Below are 20,185 nucleotides of genomic sequence, written 5' to 3'. Positions count from 1 at the left end.
ATGGTCTGAGTTTAATAGTTCAATATAAACATGTCTATGACTTTAACTGGCAGAGTGGTGTAAAGTGGTTTCACTATATTGAACCAGCCATTATCTTTCAGGTGGTATATTCCAGCTGATTGCAGAATGAGCTGTACAACAAAATAGCTCTTACAATGTATATATTATTGATGCAGCTGAACATCATTATTACAACATGGTAATAACTTCTGTGTACAACATAATTACAACATGGTAATAACTTCTGTGTACAACATAATTACAATGTGGTAATAACTTCTGTGTACAACATAATTACAACCTGGTAATAACTTCTGTGTACAACATAATTACAACATGTCGACAGCTGTTGTGCACAACATTATTGCAACATGAGAACTTATATTATTGTATGACTACTACATTGTTTGTACAGATTTGTAGCAGAGAGAGGAAGTGGTGCCCAGCTGACCCATGTGGAGAACATTGACACTGCCTATAACCTGGACAGTGTCCAGATCTCACACCCAGAGAGGCTGTTAGCTTCCCCTCCCACCAACAGGCGCATTGAGGCCACAAAGACAGTAAATGCCAACCCCGTCCCAGTGTATGTCAGCAGTTATAGATTTTCTAGAGGCATAGACAGATAACCTTTTGTATTCAACCTGGCTCCTTGATTTATATCCACTTACATATATATCCATTTACACCAGATTGATAATTAACAAGGTTACAATGTTTCCTGTTGGCTAGATGGTGTGACTGCTTTCAACCATTCTGGATTTTCAAGTCAGTCGCTCATTTCTGTTAAACACTTATATTGAAAATGGTACTTTCTTTCATAATAATGCAATGGCAGTTAACCTGTCAGCTACTGAGCTTGGTGGTGCATAGGTGAAACTTTCACAATTTTCTGTTGGAATGATACATTCGAATGTATATGTCTGTTGTATAAAAAGTCTCACTAAAATAGCAGTTAGTATGGACAATTTTCTGTTTTGCTCACAGATGGCGCACTGTTCGTGTGTTCATATCATCAACGTTTAGAGACATGCATGGAGAACGAGACATTCTCACAAGATTTATCTTCCCTGAACTGCGAGCTCGAGCAAAGAAACATTTCATCAACATCATAGACATTGATCTTCGCTGGGGTGTCACTGAGGAAGAGAGCAAGAACAGGCAGTACATTTATAGCATTTACTTTCCACAAATTGTGTTTCGTTTTTGCAGAATTTGTACCTCAAGAAAAGCTATTGAATTCATGGTGAAAACCTTTGGCTATTTTTGATGCTGTTTGATCAAGTCTTGAGAATAAAAGACTTAATACTTGAAGTCATTGGAGAATATACAAAAAGGAAATCGCTTAGGGGGCAGTAGATCGGGTCTCACCTAAGACCTTAAAAGTGAAAGTTGTAACTCCCCTGGCTTAGCTTTCAGCATTACAGATAGTGCAATGACTGGTTGACCCATGTCAGTATAATGGCTCGGATGAGGCGGCTTGCTTGGCTTCGGTAAGTCGTCTCAGTGAAGGAGCACTAGATAAAAGAGTGGTGGAAATCCATCCTGCAGCAAGGCACATTACATACACTCTAAGAACTGCTTAGTCGTCATATGACTACAAAATTGTTAACTAAGCCATTATACCCCAATCACTCACTCATTAGGAAATCTGTTTGCTGAGAACATATTTGCATACACAGTATTTGGCTTGTTTACTCACAACCAAAGGAGCTTTGATCTTAGTTGGTTAGATATAGTATGTTGGATGACCCAAAGGTCACTAGCTTTTGTGCTTTTGCCCAGGATGTGTGAATTCTTCCTTGAAACCAAGGTTATCTTTGGTCCCTTTTCAGATCAGTGGAAATCTGCCTCAGAGAAGTGTTCAAATGCCAGTTTTTTATTGGCCTACTTGGAGAGAGACAAGGATGGGTCCCATTGAACTTTGACCTCCCAGATGACCCTGAATTTGATTGGTTGAAAGATCATCCCCAGGGTGCCTCCCTGACAGAGCTGGAAATGTACGCGGGAGCTCTGCGTAATCCTAAACAGGCTAAGGGACACGCTTTCTTTTATGTCAGGAATAATTCCTTTATCAGGTAAATGCAACTGGATTAACACAAATAAATGGGTGGGTAATAAAATTTAGAGATGAAATGTAAAGGTTTTTGATTTGAAACTACATCTGAGTATAAATACATGATGATTGTGCACTGTCTTTCTTATGTTGTTTGTTTATGTGTGTTCAGTTTGTAACTTATGTTGGCAAGAAAACCTGCACAAGTCTGGAAAATTTATAATTTGCTCAAAACTCCCCAGAAATTTCTGTTAAAAACAACATATTATATTCACAAAGAAAATGTCTACATTGTTGTAAAGTATCAGGAAAAGCCAGTTTACAATAATTTTTGAAGAAATTTAAAGCTCAGTAGTTCACATTTAAAGGCCAGTCTAGCTTAGGTCAGGCCCATCACCAAAGAAGTAGCATGCTCCTATCCAGACTTCTGTGTTGGCTTTGGCTTTAAGTCAGCAGTTTTGTCAGGTACCTGGAAATGACTGGTGGTTTGCTCAGTACGCTTTACCCATAAAGCTACCCATGACTGCTGTCATATAAGTGAAAAAAAAAATTCTTGAATATACCATAAAACTCCAATCAAATAAATGGAACAATAAACATTAAATGGTAATTGAAATAAAAGTATTGAGTCTTAAATTTTTGGGTCTTTCAGGGTGACCTTCAGAAATCATTATTCAGCATATGACCAGATAATATACTGCTGTATAATTGATGAAATGTAATGTTTTTCATTTAGAACAACAATTTTCTGTAACTGACTCTGACACACTGTCTTGTGTTTCTCAACTGCTGTGTGCTAATGTTTTGTTGTTTATCTGTATTGTCATGTTAATGTGTTGTTATTCATGTATATTGTCATGTTAATGCTTTGTTATGCGTCTATATTGTCATGTTAATGCTTTGTTATTGGTCTATATTGTCATGTTAATGTTTTGTTATTGGTCTATATTATCATGTTAATGTTTTGTTACTCAACTATATTGTCATGTTAATTTTCTGTTATTTGTCTATATTGTCATATTAATGTTTTGTTATTCATCTGTATTATCATGTTAATGTTTTGTTATCATATTCGTTTATATTGTCACGCATTAAGGACACAATATCTATTCTTTTTTGCTGAATATTTTTTGAAAGTGTTCTTTGTTTTCATTTTTTTACACTAAGTGATGTGCCAGAGAGTTACCGTAGTGACTTTGAGTCGGAGAACAGCGTGAGTAAGAACAGAATGGACGAACTGAAGGAGACAGTGAGGCAATCAGGACTCTGCTCAGACAAAAGGTGATCAAAGCGAAAAGTTTTCAAAGTGATTGTAGTTCAGAAAGTTGAGTCATATTTTGTCTTAAAGGTCTTAACCATAAGCTTATAAAATTAAAAAGATGATAAAAATATTTTTTCATTTTTACATCCTTTAAGAACATGTCTAATTTAAGCATATTTTCCCAAAATTTTCGAAAATGACATCATGAACTCTGTGGGAATTCGACCATCTTAGTGCCTCCCATGCTGACTCTTCAGTCCAAAGAGTTGTTTTGAAAGCTGTCACCATTGGTGTCAGCAGGTCAGGCTGCTTAATTTCCAAGCTGCAGTTTAAAGCCATTTTCGCCCTTGTAAAACTAAACCTTATGGCATTTTGTATGTCAGTACACATCGTGAACTGCACGTTAATAAATGAAAGAATAATTTGTTGTTATCTAGTGTAGTTTATGAATGTAGTGATTTGTGTGAAATGGCTTATGCCCTCTCTGTTACAGTTATCCATGTAGCTGGCAGGGAGTGGTGGATGGCAAGCCCTTTACTGGCAACCTGTCTGCGTTTGGGTGGAAGGTCCTGAATGACTTGTGGGGAAGCATTTTGATGCTCTACCCAGATGAGGTAAAAGTGACGGTGGTGATTGGGTGGTGGAAGAGTGGGGCGGTAGCCACAGTCAAAACAAAACATATTAAAGCTGTTATCCAACAGCATTGCTAGGATCCATGCTACTAGTATTTTACCACTTCTGATAGCCTGATGTCTAGAAACTTCATAATAATGGGGAAAAGGCGAAAAAAGGTTGGCAGGAATTATCTGGATTTGAATTAATGGCAGCTAGATACAATGTCCTTCAGAATTTATGTGAAGATCAGTGAAAAGAAAATTAACATTGCTCTCAGATAGCAGTGCTGGGTTACATGAACCTGTCACGGACAGCAATTTAAGGGATCAGCTCTGGGTGCTCTGCATAAATTATATGCTGTATAGTAAAGATATGGACAAAAAATGTGAAAAGATGGAAAGGAATGTAGCCTACTGGATTCGATCCCAAGAGCGCAAGGCATTTTTTTATATGGGCAGTCTTGCATAAAGCTCGATTGTTTAATGCTTTGAAATTCATAATCCAAAGGTCATGATATTCTCAGCAATGTTTTGTTTTGACAGTAATGTTAAAAATTACTTCATAGGCCTGTTATTAAAACTCCAGTTTTCAAGATATTGCAGTGACTAAGCTGACTGAGAATAATAATAATCTTAATGATTTCAAAAGGTGTCCCTCTAGGATAGCATAAACTGTCAAATATAACCTCAGTTGCTTAGGAAACAGACCTAGATGGCCACACCCATTTTTTTATGGTGTGCTTGATAACTTTGAATTGAAATTTTTGCAATCAAGACTATGAGATGTGCAGTGTTAGAAAACACAATGTTTTGTATCCTGTGTTCATATTGTTTACAGGCAAAACAGGGTTCGGGCGAAGTAAGCAAAAACAGCTGTATCCTCGGGGTTATAAATGTAGAAATAAGTCGTGCCTAGTTGGTTAAATTAACCAAAGACAAGATGGCCCTTGGGATTACTTTTTTTGATTACCTTGGACTGCTGTATCTCAGTTGTGTACCTACATGAGTATGTGGGATACTTTATCCATACATATACATGTACAGATTTGGTCTGGTGTTGTCAGTCTGTACACTGATACATGTATAGATTTGGTCTGGTGTTGTCAGTCTGTACAGTGATACATGTATAGATTTGGTCTGGTGTTGTCAGTCTGTACACTGATACATGTATAGATTTGGTCTGGTGTTGTCGGTCTGTACACTGATACATGTATAGATTTGGTCTGATGTTGTCAGTCTGTACACTGATACATGTATAGATTTGGTCTGGTGTTGTCAGTCTGTACACTGATACATGTATAGATTTGGTCTGGTGTTGTCGGTCTGTACACTGATACATGTACAGATTTGGTCTGGTGTTGTCAGTCTGTACACTGATACATGTCTAGATTTGGTCTGTTGTTGTCAGTCTGTACACTGGTACATGTATAGATTTGGTGTGGTGTTGTCAGCCTGTACACTGATACATGTATAGATTTGGTCTGGTGTTGTCAGTCTGTACACTGATACGTGTACAGATTTGGTCTGGTGTTGTCAGTCTGTACACTGATACATGTAAAGATTTGGTCTGGTGTTGTCAGTCTGTACACTGATACATGTATAAATTTGGTCTGGTGTTGTCAGTCTGTACACTGATACATGTATAGATTTTGGTCTGGTGTTGTCAGTCTGTACACTGATACATGTGTAGATTTGGTCTGGTGTTGTCAGTCTGTACACTGATACATGTATAGATTTGGTCTGGTGTTGTCAGTCTGTACACTGATACATGTAAAGATTTGGTCTGGTGTTGTCAGTCTGTACACTGATGCATGTATAGATTTGGTGTGGTGTTATCAGTCTGTACACTGATACATGTACAGATTTGGTCTGGTGTTGTCTGTCTGTACACTGATACATGTATAGATTTGGTGTGGTATTGTCAGTCTGTACACTGATACATGTGTAGATTTGGTCTGTTGTTGTCAGTCTGTACACTGATACATGTATATATTTGGTCTGGTGTTCATAGTCTTTACACTGATACATGTATAGATTTGGTCTGGTGTTCACAGTCTGTACACTGATACATGTATAGATTTGGTCTGGTGTTGTCAGTCTGTACACTGATACATGTATAGATTTGGTCTGGTGTTGTCAGTCTGTACACTGATACATGTATAGATTTGGTCTGGTGTTGTCAGTCTGTACACTGATGCCCCATGGCAAAGCACAGAGAGACTGACTGCTCTGTTAATACATGCTTTGTGAATGACAACTTATGTTGTCACCTTATGAAGTTAGATATTTGTGAATTTTGCTAATTTATTGTCATATTTCAAAATGCATTTTTCTCTACCATTGAAAGTTGCAATACTTTTTGACAGTGTTCGTTGTGTTGATTGTTTATATTAAGCTTATGATTTGAAAATGATGAATGAATGGAACCAGATATTTTACTTGTGAAGGCATCTGTTACCTGATTGAAGCTATAATGAAGATGTTTAAACTGACATTGCAGGAGATAACCCAGGATGAAGAACAACGCATCAACAAACTTCATCAGGCTGCATTAGCCATGCACACAGCCAAGTTTGTGGGAAGAAAATCCCAGGTGAAACAGTGCCTGAGTAAGATGGCTGACAACCAATCAGGGGTGCTTATCCTTACAGGGAAGTCTGGGACAGGGAAATCTGCTCTGCTGGTAAGGCTTTCTCTAATGAGTGGTACATGTCATTGTCATGAGATGTTAATGGTTGTTTATGATTCTGCTGAAACACTGTTTCTCATGTTATTGATTATGTTTTGATTTTTAGTAGTGACGAATACATATATTTGCCTTGATTAATTGAATCTGTTTAGTTATCATCATGAAAAGTAGTTAATGGGAAACTTAAGTTGTGTAATTAAAAATTTGGAACAGCATGCATTGTCAAATACTTTTGTTAAGAAGTTATTTGCTTTGTAGTCAGTTTTTTGCCAAAACCATAACAAGGGCACTCCAACATCCCGCATGTGGACTGCTAATATCTATCATGAGAGATTATACAGAGGCAAAAATTTAATACATTTTATGCTGGAAATTCAATAATGTAATGATACAGTTGAAGTAGTTGTGCTTCCTTAGTGCATTTTTATGCAGTGATAAATCATGATATTTTAAGATTTGAGAAATTGTGTGTAAAGTGAAAAGTTGTATGAGCAGTTTTAGTCCAGCGAGTTGTTGGTAATGAATCACAATATTTTGGAGATTTTCATCTTAACCCTAGTTTGCTTCTCTCTCAGGCTGCAGTTCATGAGGAGTACAAGAGTCTAGTATGTCAGGATCCTGACAGTGTACTGGAGCATGTGGTGGGATCTGCCCCAGGTTCTACCAGCCTTACCCCCACCCTTAGGAGGCTGTGCACAGAGCTGCAGCACAGGTTTTCCCTGCCAACAGATGTGCCGCAGGAGTACAAGTAAGAGACGTAAACTCTAAAATATAAGTGTCGGAATTCTTTGTCGTGTCAGTTAGTACTGGATCATTTCAGGGGGATACAGTTCATGTGATGAGAAATGCCGCCTCTCAACATGAATTGCCTTCAAAATGAGAGGACTGACACGTTAGCAGGAGTTACACTCAAGCCTCACTATAAAGCATGATGTCTGAATATCACACCCTGTAAAGAATGGCCCCTGCGGTAGGTGGGGATGAGTGGATGAGGTGGTGGTTGTTTGGGTGAGTGGGTGGAATTGGTGTGGGAGGGTATCAGATTTGTAGGACACGCTGGATATATCATGGCGAAGCTTACAACTCAACTGCTTCACTTATTTAAAACTTTCCACAGGTATGTAACCTTTCATTTTTGGTGATAAGCCTATTGAAGCGATCAAATTTGCAAGGCACATTATGGTGCACTGATATTTGTTGGTTCGATGGGTGTTTTACGTTGTACTCACAAATATTTCAGTTAGGGGAAACCCACGACCATTTGTAGGTTGCTAGAAGACCTTCCCATGTACGGCCAGGAGAGGAAGCCAGCATGAGCTGGACTTGAACACACAGTGACTGCATCGATGGGAGGCTCATGGGTCATTGTACCATGCTGCTGTTAAGCCCCTCAGTCACGGAGGTCCCCTGGTGCACTGATAGAAGCTCTGCAATCTGCGTTGCATACAATGTAGATCTTTATATTGCTCAATGCAGTGTTGTAAACATGTCAACAATGATTTTATACATGATGTCGCTTAGGACGTGACAGTCAGGAAATTTGTAAATGAGCATGATTTACCCCAGGCACTCCAGTCTCCTTTACACATGAAGTGAAAAATTCCTGATTACAGTGTGTAACACCAATCAAATAATCAAGTAATTAAATAAATAATATTTGAACTGAAACTTCCTATAAAGTTATCTTAGTATTCTTCCAGCCTATTCCTCTGAGTACTCAATGCAGGTCATATGAAATTCTGTTTTTCAGAAATCTTGTACCCAAGTTCAATGATGTACTGAAAGAGTGTGGGAAGCGTAGTGCAGGTCCCGTGGTAGTCTTTATAGATGGGATAGACTCTATGGATGACAGTCATCAACCCTCCAACATGGAGTGGCTGCCACAGCCCATCCCACAGGTAGGTAGTCATGTGACTAGCTAAGTCACAAATCTGTGATAGACCTTGGTTTGTTTGGTCGGCACGAGGTATCAAGTAGTCAAGTAGCCAGTCCCTACACTGACATGTCCCTATACACTAGTTAGTGAATTTAGGGAACATCTACTAGAACTGACTACAGTGTGATTGCCCAGTGTAAATATAATGCACAGATTAATCTTTTTTTAGAAGGCAAATATTCTTCCATGTAGTTTGGAAGTTACATGAATACTGTGTAAAACTAACTACGTTGCTCTGTTTTGTTCTGGTGCAGCTTTGATCCAGAACGAGCGGTAGATGTGCCCAAAGCCTAATACTCTAACAAACTGTAATAAAACAATGTTGTTGTTGTCGCATGTAAACTTTATGTACATTAAAGGTGGATAATTTGTAGAAGTTAGTGATGTTTTAATATGATTTAACTTTGTTGCAGAATGTGCTATTTGTGCTGACCTGTTTGGAGCATGGGCGCTGCCACAGGGCCTTAGAGAAACACCGTGTAGCTGAGGTTAATGTGGGGTCACTGGACCTCCTAGATAAGGCCAAGGTGGTGAGGTCAACCTTAGCCATGCACCGTAAGTCTCTGGAGGAGTCTGCCTTCAATAACCAGGTGAGTGATCTCATGCATAGCACTGTGACTGATTTGTGCTACAGCCATGTACATGTGTTAAACTGAAGCAAAAAAAAAAAAAAAACCTGCAATGTTTATCAGGGATTTACAGCTTGGAAACTCATTTGAACTTGTGACAAAACAATTTATGATAAATCCATGACTAAGAACTTTAATTTGGATTAAATATGTGATTTGTGAAAGTAAATTATTCACATGGACAATTCCAGCATTTCACCTTCCTTTATAATAGTGATAAATGCTGCAAGATGGCATGTCATTACTTTAGTGTCATTATACCAGTTTTGAAGTGCATGATATAGAGAGTATAGAAACCTACATGTAACTAAACAGGATACATCAGTCTTCTGAATTATGTTTTGGGGCGGGTTTGGGTGTCAAATATTGCAAAAACAGCAATAATTTGTCATTGGTAAGGAAACATTATCCTGTGCAGGGAGACACTACTCTGTTGTTGTTGTAATGCTGTAACTTGAAACCTGCATGTTATGTGGTGTATGTGTTTTGTAGATGAAGATCCTATTGTCCAAGAGAGAGGCCTCCAACCCTCTGTACCTGACATTGGCCTGTGAAGAGCTAAGGCTGTACAGTGTCTTTGAGAAGGTAAGTTGTGTCATGGATTCTATACTGCTGCAATAACAGCACATTGGATGCAAACATGCAGTTTTCACAACAGTATGGCTGAAATATTGCTAAAGTGGCATTAGGCCACAAGCATTTTTTTCTTAGAACAGACTTTATTGAGAAATGATCTTTGAAAAAATTTTATAGTGTTTGTGAAAGTATGTCTTCCAACTGATGGAGAGATAACTTTGTTGATTTGTCTTGCTGATTTGTGAGTATTGTCTTTATTTTCTCAGATAACTGGAAAACTGAGGTCCTTGCCCCATACTGTAAGTCAGTTACTTGGAGACATTCTGAGCCGTATGGAGACAGATGTGGGGAAGGGATTGACGCGCACCTCACTGTGTCTGCTGGTCACGTCCAGAACAGGTACGTTACTGTTGTTGTTGTCATAAGCGTCAGAAATTTGTTTATTGCAAATGCTGAGGAAAATTTGATCAAGTGTGCTTACATGTATGATGTCTAGACTTGGCAATGCCATGGAGATTGGGTGGCTTGTAATGGAGTTTTGTCCATAGCTGGACATTGTCCATAGCTGGACATTGTTCATGCATTATTATCTATGGCTTAACTGCTTTTAGAAGATATTTTTGTGGTCATGCTGTAGGTCTTGGAGAAACAGAGCTACATGATTTACTCAGCTTGCACAGAGAGATGGAGAAATATGATTGCAGTGTAGAGGAACTGGCTAAAACAGAGCTACCTGCCAGCAAACTTCTACCGGCAGCCACCTTCCTTCGCCTACAGAGGGCGCTGCATGCTTTCCTGCGGCCCTTGGACTCTGCGTCAGTAGATTTTTGTTATTTTATGTAAAAGACTAACATTTGAAACACTTTTATTTTACCTCCTGGACCAGTGTAAAAGCAGAGTAGCAAATTATCAGCATTATGGTAGTTAATAAACTATTAATTCAGAATTGTTTGTAAACAGAGTGGAATGATGAACTAGTAGTACTGTATTTCACCTAAAGTTTGGTAGGTAAACATACACTTTTAGTAGAACACAAAGGCTTTTGATACTTTTTCAGAAGTTGCAGAAAACTTCTGAGTGGCCCTATAAGGTAGATGAATCATTTTGAATATCAACTGTAATGTTTAACTTTGGATGAAATGCAGTATTTTGTAGAATTCAGTAATTGTAAGCTATTCTATTGTTCTATTCTGTTTTTTTTTTTTAATTTATGTGGTGCTTTCTTTCTCTTTATTTGATTATTGAAACAAGCTATAAATTTGGGTTTTGATTCATTTTAGAGGGGAGTGTTATAATTAGTGCATTGTCTGAATCGTGTGTGTGCCTTGTGTTGTAGGAATCAAACTTTCTGCCTGGCTCACATGGGGATGGAGCAGGCAGTACGACAGAGGTACATGAGCCATGATTCTGACGAGGTGCAACGTCAACTACATAAGCTTCTCTCAGGTCAGATTATGACAATATTTCTATTTCGCTTTACCTACAATGATCTATATTACTTTCCTGACAATAATCTGTTTCGGTTTCCTGACAATTTATTTCACGTTCCTGACAATAATCTATTTGACTTTCCAGCCAAGTCGTATGTACGTGTAGCAGAGCCAGTTTGGTAATGTGCTTGTTTTGTGAATATACGTGATCAGATAACAGACCGTTTGATAACTTGATCGGCACATGGACTAAAATACAACACAATTGTGCATTTTAAAACCCCATCTTATGACCTCAATCAGTGTCCCTGTGCTATCCCCAATAGGTTATTTCTGGCATGTGGCTGACCCCAAGGCTGACAGTACCTGGCAGGGGGGTGATGGGAAGGCGTTTTCGGAACTACCATACCACCTGGTGAGTGACAGGATTTGTCTCATTTGTTCGAGTCTAAAGCAGGACTGATTATGTCTAATTGTTGGCTGTCTAAATGCTGATATATTGCTGGTGAATAATGAAGCATTTCCTTTATCTCAACATGCACTAGCTGATTGTATTTACCATCTTTGTCAGATTCTCAGGGAAGAAATTCTCCCTTTATTTGCCATTTTCCTTACAATTTAGATAACTGACCTCACAGGAGACCCAGTGTATTTTTTAGAAAGAAAATAAGATGTGCCTTTTCCTTCATGCAGATGTGTAGTGGCCATTTTCAAGAACTGGAGACAATACTCTGTGACTTAACCTTCTTAGAGATGAAGTGTAGACAAGGGCAGATAACTCAGCTGATAGAGGACTTCTCCATCAGGGGTATGTGGTCTTTATTTGTCATCATTGTTATTAATCCCTTAATAATAGTGGATATGATTTTGTCCTTTTATCATAAGTGGGATAATTAAAGGAGAAGAAAATTTAAAATCAATCACACAGCATTGAAAAGAGTATGTATTTCCTTGCAGGTGCATGCCATAAAAAAAATTCCAATATATGTACCTCAGGTTGATAATTTATAAATAAAGTCAGCGCCAAAATCTGCTATGAGCGACTCCATTTTGCCTAAGTACTAGCCTGAAGTCCTCTGTGTTAGGAGGAGAATTGCTGTTGGAAACCACTGAAGTGCAGCTTGTACATTTTCGGTTGAACTTTTCTTCCCAGAAGGTAACGAACAGTACAGTTCATTTTCCACTTGACAATCGGGAAGCCGGACTGTTGATCGTAGGTTCCAAGTTTACACATAAAAGCTGGCAGTTTTAATGACTCTCATTGGCTGAGAGGCAAGACACCCCCGGCATAAATAACAGGGTGTTAAAGATGGAGGACGCCATGGACTCAACGATTTATGCCAGCTTTGCCGTTTTCAGGCTTTACATGTATGGCAAGGAAAAATCGCAAAATCATGCAGCAGGCACCACCAGATAGAAAAAAAAATGTGCTCTTTTTAGCCTATAGTGTCATGTTTTTAAGTTTTCTTCTCTTTTAAGGTATTGCCCCAAACTTGATTAATGTGTATGTAAAGCATGGATTCTGTCAGACATTATCACAGCATGATGATATGTTGTCTTTGCCTAGGTTGTTTTGAACATTCTGAAAATAAGTATAAAGTATGTGAAGATGAAAAACATGAGAGTATATTTTTGTGGTTAGTGTAAAGATTACATGGAGAAAGAAACATGTTCATCACTCTTACAGATTCCTGGAGAAAGTCCAGCAAGAAAAACCAGCAGAACTTCTTGGAGAAGAAGAAAGTGAAAGAGTACAAGTACTTTGTGTCCCGCCATGCTCACATCCTGGCTCGGTAAGGCTCTTTTCCTCCATATGCATGCATACATTGTACAGTATATGTGCACAATTATAACACCAAATTAAGAAAGTTGATATATGTTGTATGGAAATTACATGCCAGTCGTTTTGTTAAATTAAGGCAGGAATAACCCTGTAGCAATTTGAAATTAGTGGCATCCAGAGTGGAATAAATTACAAACTTGAAGACATACAACACCATGGATTTCTTTGAAAATCAAATTTGTTAAAATAAAAATAATTTTACTTAAAAGCTTCACAGACTTTCAGTAATTGTGTAGCAGACAAAAGGTTAAAAATGCACAGTCAAATCCCATTAGGATGCCATTACAGTGTTCATCAATTTTGTAATAATATTTTGATTGCAATCGTGAGACTGGACTGGTCCAAAAGCAAAACTGTAAAAGTATTTTCAGCACTATTGCTTTTGGCCTGTAATCAGGTATGTGTGTTAAAGAAATTTACACATATCTTATGATAGCCTCACCTGAAGCAAATGCTGGCTTGCCTACTTTGTATAAGTCTGTCTCTATTGGTTGTCTTTACACTGTGGAAAAAGGATATCCCTTGTAAATGGTAGATCAAAGGCTCAGTACCCGATCAAGACTTCAGCATCAGTGATCTTGGTACTACCTTGCTTTTCGCTCAGCGCAAGAGTGGGCCAAGTACTGCTTGGCATGGTGTCACTATAATGTGACTGGGTGGAGGGTGGTGTCTGATGTCTGGGGCATGGTGTTTGAGTGAGGCAGCTCTGTAAATATATCAGCATTGGGTGTGGCTTGGAAATCCTGTTGTGATATAAACAAAATAATGTTGAAAGCAATGTTAAGCCTCAAACAAGCAATCAAACAAAGAGTGGTATGCCAGTAAAAATGTACGCTTTATTTATACCCTGTCCATACAGCTGGCTGTATTATAACGCTGTTAGTACAATATATCTACATAAGACAGTCATGCTAATTGCCCTAGACGTTCCTAAATGTATATGCATATTAAAGGCACATTTTACCCAGTCTATTTCTACTTATTTGGTAATGGCAAAATGCATCATTACTTAAACCTCTTTCGGTCGAATCATTCTCCCTGTTGTTCCTCTGCCAGTCACCCAGGACTGACTCTCCAACAGGCCCTCAATGACTACACTGATTCCCAGCCAGCCCTGGATGCTGAGCGACTTCTAAAGGCACGTCCAGCGGGTCAGAACTCGGGCACCATCAGGTGGAACAACAGACCCCTGACCCCTGACCAGTGTATGCTGACCATTGCTGACCTACCCAGTGTGAGTAGTACTTCTTCTTGTAGACTTTTTAAATGTACCTATACAAAATCCGCACATGGATCACAGCAAATAAATTAAAATGATAGTAATTCCAATACTGTGTAATTTGTCTTCGCTTATTTCATTGTTGTAATTGTTTGGTCATGAAAACTTTTTTGACCTCTGATCTCCATGATATTTTCCAAATTTCTGAAACTTACACAGGAAGCCTTGTGGTGATAAATCTGGTATGTAACATATTGACACGGGTCTATGTTTTGAGCTCATTGAGTGTAATGTGTAACGTTTTATTAATTTTTGTTCACTAAAGCATTGTCTGTTGTTTGAAATATATTAAAAACAGATATCTTAGTGGTATACCATGTGTGTAATGAACAAATTAAGATAATGTAAAATCTAAAGTTTCCTCCGCGGCTATATTGCACATTTTACCTGATTCTGATATATGTAATTCTATTGATCTGGGAAAGATAGCTCTAAGTTTTATGGTAGGGAGATATCACACTGGTAAACTGTAAGTTTCAACACTGTCCAAAAGTAATATTTTATGATATTTATTCACGTTCAAAAATGCACTGTGTTTGATGAAATTTAAGGTCACTGTAATTCTTTTTCACATGTTTGCAAGTTGTTCATTCAAGCATATACTGAAGGGATTATTCTGTGTGGACAGCTAAAATTATACTTTTTGTGAAGCCCTGAAACTGGCCAGTCCAACCAATGTAGCTGTGTCTCGAAAATCAAGTTAATAATTGGCATAAATTGCACTGAATGTCTGTCCATGTAGGCGGTGCTTTGTGTGGCCGTGTCTCCCTGTGAGAGGATCTTGGCCTGTGGGGACGCAGACTGTATGGTGAAGCTCTATGACACCACCTCTGGAAAGGTACAGTGTTCTGCATGTGTATAATATATCCTTACAAGTATGTGTTGTTACACCTGGTTATGGTATTGGAAGTTGTCAAAATGTGGTAAAAGCGACGTCTACTCACTTGCATCTGCCACACTAAGCCAAAAGTTAAATTTCACTTTGGCGTGATTTTGAAGAGTCTTGTCAAAATATTTCATTTGTACTTGATTATTGTGGCCATGTCTTTGATCAGTGGACTGGAATTTCAGTGAGCTGATTATTCCCATCTGTCAGCTCACTGCCAACTCTGAATGAGTGAAAGTTTTTGCTTTCAACTAAATTGAAGGGCATATACCATACATATACTTGCTTAAATGCAGATATCCTCCACATTTCTGTATTTCGTCTAGTTTTTGGGACAATTGGTCTGCTCTTTTTAACAAATATACGTGTAATTGTAGCAGGGGTATTTAGTTTCTTTTCTGCTCACATGGTTAGACCATCTAATGAACGACTTACTCACATCTTTACTTTTTCAAAAAGCGGGAAAGAAATGTAATATTCTGTTTTCAGCACTACTAATACCTTTCCCAAAAATTAGAAGAATTAGGTATACCAAACTTTGTGGTGATCTGATAACAGTTTCTACTTCTGTCCTTGGTAGATAGAGATGGTCTAGCAGTATCAAGTATCGCCAACTATTTATGTAGTTTGTTTGGTTTCTATGTTTTCAGGTTTTAGAGTTGAATGAAGATCTCAGCATATTTTGTTGTGTTTGTTGACAGGAGCTGAGGACGTTCCATGGCCACAGTAACAAACTGACCGACCTATGTTTTGTGAATGAGTTACGTCTGGTGTCATCCTCCAAAGATAAAATGATGTTCCTCTGGGATGTGGCATCTGGACAACGGTTTGGAAAACTTTTCTTTTCAATTTGTTCTGTTCTGTCATACTTAAATTAATTTACATAAATGCAAAGCAAAATGTGGTAAATTTTATCTTTGAATGTCTGACTGTACTTGTGGCATAGCTTTATGACAAAGGCTTCCATTTTAGCGCGTACATGTATACATGTAGTTTGAAGATAAGGTTTTCTAACATCCAGGATTAGCATGAACAGATATAATTGTCCAGTTTGCGACAGAACTACATGACAAAACCCTTAGGTAACCTTGTTAGGAATTTTAGTAAATTTTTTTGACTGACTTCGCCTTAACAGTTTAGAGGACATGTTAGTTTCAGAGTGAGAATCTGTATGCATTAGATTATATTAAAGACTGTCTCTTCTTTTCTGTGCTTTGATGTCTGACCCATGTCTGTTCATTCAACTCCAGTGTATCCACATTAAAGGGCCATGGCCGATCTGTCAACTCTTGTGATTCGAATGGTAGCCTTATCGCATCGGCAGGTTGGGATTGTAACGTAAAGGTCTGGGCGGTCAAGGACGGCAAGGAAGTCTGCGAGTTCAAGGACATGTAAGGGCAATCAACAAAAAACATGTATTGTTGATATTGTACAGTTATTTTTCCAGTGATGTACGGAGTGTTTGAGACAAAAACATTTGCTATGAATACAGAACATGGAATACTTTCATTGTAACCGTATCTGCACAAACCCACATCCTTTCACTGTATCTGCCCAAACCCACATTCGTTCACTTTATCTACCCAAACCCACATCTGTTCACTGTATCTGCTCAAACCCACATCCTTTCACTGTATCTGCACAAACCCACATCCGTTTACTGTATCTGCACAAACCCACATCCATTTACTGTATCTGCACAAACCCACATCCGTTCACTGTATCTGCACAAACCCACATCTGTTCACTGTATCCGCACCAACCCACATCTGTTCACTGTATCTGCACAAACCCACATCCGTTCACTGTTTCTGCACAAACTCACATCCTTTCACTGTATCTGCACAAACCTGCATCCTTTCACTGTATCTGCACAAACCCACATCCTTTCACTGTATCTATGTACAGATACAGTATGGATTATTTGGCACAGACAACAAAGTTGTTGACACACTACTGTTTGGTTACATTTAGAAATCCTTTTAACTACAGACAATTGTTAAGTTGTTGACAAATTCTTAGCTGCTAATTTTTATAAAGTCAAACAAACTGTGCATCTTTCATTGCAGACAAAGAAGTTGTTGACACAAATTTGTTCATTATTTTCAGAAAGCCTATAAACTGTGTGTCCTTCCATCCTGAAGACGAGAGTGTAGTTACTGGGGGCTGGGATTCAACCCTTAAGATATGGGACATATTCAACAGAAGACGGAAAGCAGTGAGAATTAGAGAGCACTATTTGCAATGTTTACTCTTTACAAATACATTGTACATGTGCTCTACATGTACAAACCTGATAGTGAAGTAGTAGTGAAGTTGTGTGAGTTACAGTATAGACATGTATATAGTTAAATAACTGCTGGCACATCATAGATTTAACCAAAACTTGAAGTCATGATGTTTCATGTCCAATTTTCTCCAATTCTCCCTTTCTCTCCCATGTTAGTTTTGTCAGAATAGGGTGTCTTAAAGAGACTTAGACCCTCCCCCCTCCCTCCCCCGGTTAATATACATGTACATTATAGTCCACAAGTTCACATCATTGTGGTGTATTTGCTTTCTTTCATGTTGCATCACTGGCTGCTGTTTTGTCAGGGGTTGTTCATGTACTTGGCTGAGGGCCAGAGTTTTCTCCACCCATAAACCCAGCCACTGTGTTATACATGTAGATATGCATAAAGTGTATGTATATGTAAGTACAGTGCATGTTTTGTTGATATTAGTAAAGCGGTATGTATTTAAAGTGATGGGACTAATAAGATTGTAGATGTACCCATGCATCTATTATACCCAGTTATAATCCCCCAAGCTACCCTGCAAGCCACCACACCCCATCCCAAATACACAAACTATTTTTGGTGATTTGGTGTTTGTGTCAGATTTTACGTGGCCACAAGAGTTCTGTCAGAGAGGCAAGGTTTTCACCGTCTGGCAGGTACATAGCGTCTGCAGCTTTGGATGGAGAGGTCAAGCTTTGGTCAGCTCTGAACGGAGCACAGGTGAGAAAGCTATGTACCGCACATCTGTATTTTACATCTAAACAACAGCTAAACTAGCTGAAGGTTAAGATTTGTGAGTGGGAAAATAAAAGAATAACAGCTTGCTTACTCTTATATAGAAAAACTGGTTTCAAACAACCATGGAAAGATAATGATAAAGAAACTCCACACGACTGATCAGGCTAAACAGTGAGCTCACGTGCTCATTTGCGTCCCAAAACACATAATAGCTTGTATACCTACATGTACACACATTGCAAGTTTGGTTCACTGGATGAAGCAAATAATACAAACACATACATTTGTCACAGTCTTGTCATGAAAAGCATATTTGTTACTTGGTCCTTCACGCTCTAGTATTTAACCTGCAGATGCTTGTGGGTTTCCCCTGGGCTCTGCCCGGTTTCCTCCCACCATAATGGTAGCCACTGTTGTATAAGTGAAATATTCTTGAAACATCAGTCAAATAAATAACTAAATAAATAAATGTAAAATATTGATTGTTTCTATAAAATATAAATAACTAAGTAAATAAATCAAAATATTGATTGCACAGGTAGTTGAAAAGATTGAAAAATTAAGTTAGGTGTGAAGATTTATGATTTAGCAGTGTACTTGGTTGGTGTGTAAATTGTTGGATGTTAAATGGCTCATGACTTGTCCTTGTTTCAGCTGGGTGATATTCAGGGCCACTCTCTGCCAATCAACAAGCTGGTCTTTACTCCCTCTGGCAAGGAACTAGTCACTGTCAGCGATGATCAGAAAGTTAAGGTAAATTATAAATATACATTTGGCTGTACTTTGAAGGAATGCAAAGTGCATTTTTGACCTTTTTGAAAGTATGTCAGGAAGTGATTTTTATGTAATTCCTTTGACTGAATGTTGCTGACAGATTTGCCTGATATTTGTGGTTTGTCTTGCTACAGAAGTGTCAAGAAGTTTATCAAGAAAATGGTAAACCTGAGAACTGTATAATGTTTGGTTGGAAACAATGACTACGATATGTATAGATTCAACACAGCACGGCGCAATGACCCGGGAGCCTCTCACAAATGTGGTGGCTGTGAGTTCAGTTCGGAGTTCCTCTCTGGCCGTACGTGGGAAGGTGTTGCAGCAGCCTGCAGATGGTCATGGTTCTATCCCATGCTCTGATCAGTTTCCTCCTACCATAATGCTGGCTGCAATCATATATTTAAAGTGAAATATCCTTGAATATGGTGTGAAACACCCATCAAGTGAATAACTAAATATAGATTTAACCCTGAATACAGTGGCAAGACCTTCTGATACAGCATACATGTAGGTAGGCCTGTGCTTTTCTGCTTTAGAGCATGTATGCTGGCCTATTGTTTCCAGCATCAAGCATTACACTGAACACACTAGTACATGTAGAAAGGCATTGATCTGTTACAGTGGAATGGTCAGGACAAATTGTACAGCTGTTATTGTTTATACATCTCCAGATGTTTCATTGCCATTCTTTTGTAGGTTTGGTCTGCTCATCTGGGTAAACTGCTGCACAGCTTGGAGGATGAAGTTATCCCAGTTTCGGTCGCTCTGTCACCAGATGGCACTAGTGTTGCCGTGGGTTACCATTCAGGTCAGGTCCGAGTGTTTGATGTGGAATCAGGTGGGTATATACCACTATACATATTTTACATATATTGTAGGCATTGTATTATTTATTTATAAAGTTTAACTATTATAAACTGTTTCCTTAAGTTTATCACAAACGGCTCAAATCCTTGTTATTTCAGGTGTACAAGTATTTGGTAAATGTTGTTTTATTTTTGATGACTGTCTTCTGGGTGGAAACCAATAGCTTACACAGTATTACTGTACTTCATAAAAAGTGTGTCAGCTACCTTTTCAGGGCTGGTAATAGTTTCCTCAAGTATCTATCCAGATTATCCTATCCATACACATGCATGACTTTACAGGTTGAATTCAGTATTGAGATTCTCATAGCATGAAACATGCATCCAGG

General features: G+C 38.4%; 1 protein-coding gene across 1 annotated transcript in view; it reads left to right on the top strand.

Annotated features, from left to right (window-relative positions):
* LOC135467553 (telomerase protein component 1-like) overlaps positions 1–20,185 on the top strand; it is a 45,378-nt gene that overhangs the window by 13,037 nt on the left and 12,156 nt on the right. The window contains 24 exon segments of the mRNA XM_064745324.1: positions 416–586; positions 988–1,164; positions 1,836–2,078; positions 3,224–3,337; positions 3,811–3,931; positions 6,432–6,614; positions 7,196–7,368; positions 8,371–8,518; positions 8,970–9,146; positions 9,678–9,770; positions 10,028–10,160; positions 10,399–10,576; positions 11,098–11,207; positions 11,518–11,606; positions 11,885–11,999; positions 12,879–12,984; positions 14,091–14,268; positions 15,056–15,151; positions 15,901–16,025; positions 16,450–16,590; positions 17,309–17,417; positions 18,079–18,198; positions 18,871–18,969; positions 19,687–19,828. Of these exon segments, the coding sequence (XP_064601394.1) occupies positions 416–586; positions 988–1,164; positions 1,836–2,078; positions 3,224–3,337; positions 3,811–3,931; positions 6,432–6,614; positions 7,196–7,368; positions 8,371–8,518; positions 8,970–9,146; positions 9,678–9,770; positions 10,028–10,160; positions 10,399–10,576; positions 11,098–11,207; positions 11,518–11,606; positions 11,885–11,999; positions 12,879–12,984; positions 14,091–14,268; positions 15,056–15,151; positions 15,901–16,025; positions 16,450–16,590; positions 17,309–17,417; positions 18,079–18,198; positions 18,871–18,969; positions 19,687–19,828 (3,341 nt within the window).

This window comes from Liolophura sinensis, chromosome 6, assembly GCF_032854445.1.
Source record: "Liolophura sinensis isolate JHLJ2023 chromosome 6, CUHK_Ljap_v2, whole genome shotgun sequence".
NCBI classification, from domain to species: Eukaryota; Metazoa; Mollusca; class Polyplacophora; order Chitonida; family Chitonidae; genus Liolophura; species Liolophura sinensis.
This window is presented reverse-complemented; position numbering and strand designations above follow the sequence as displayed.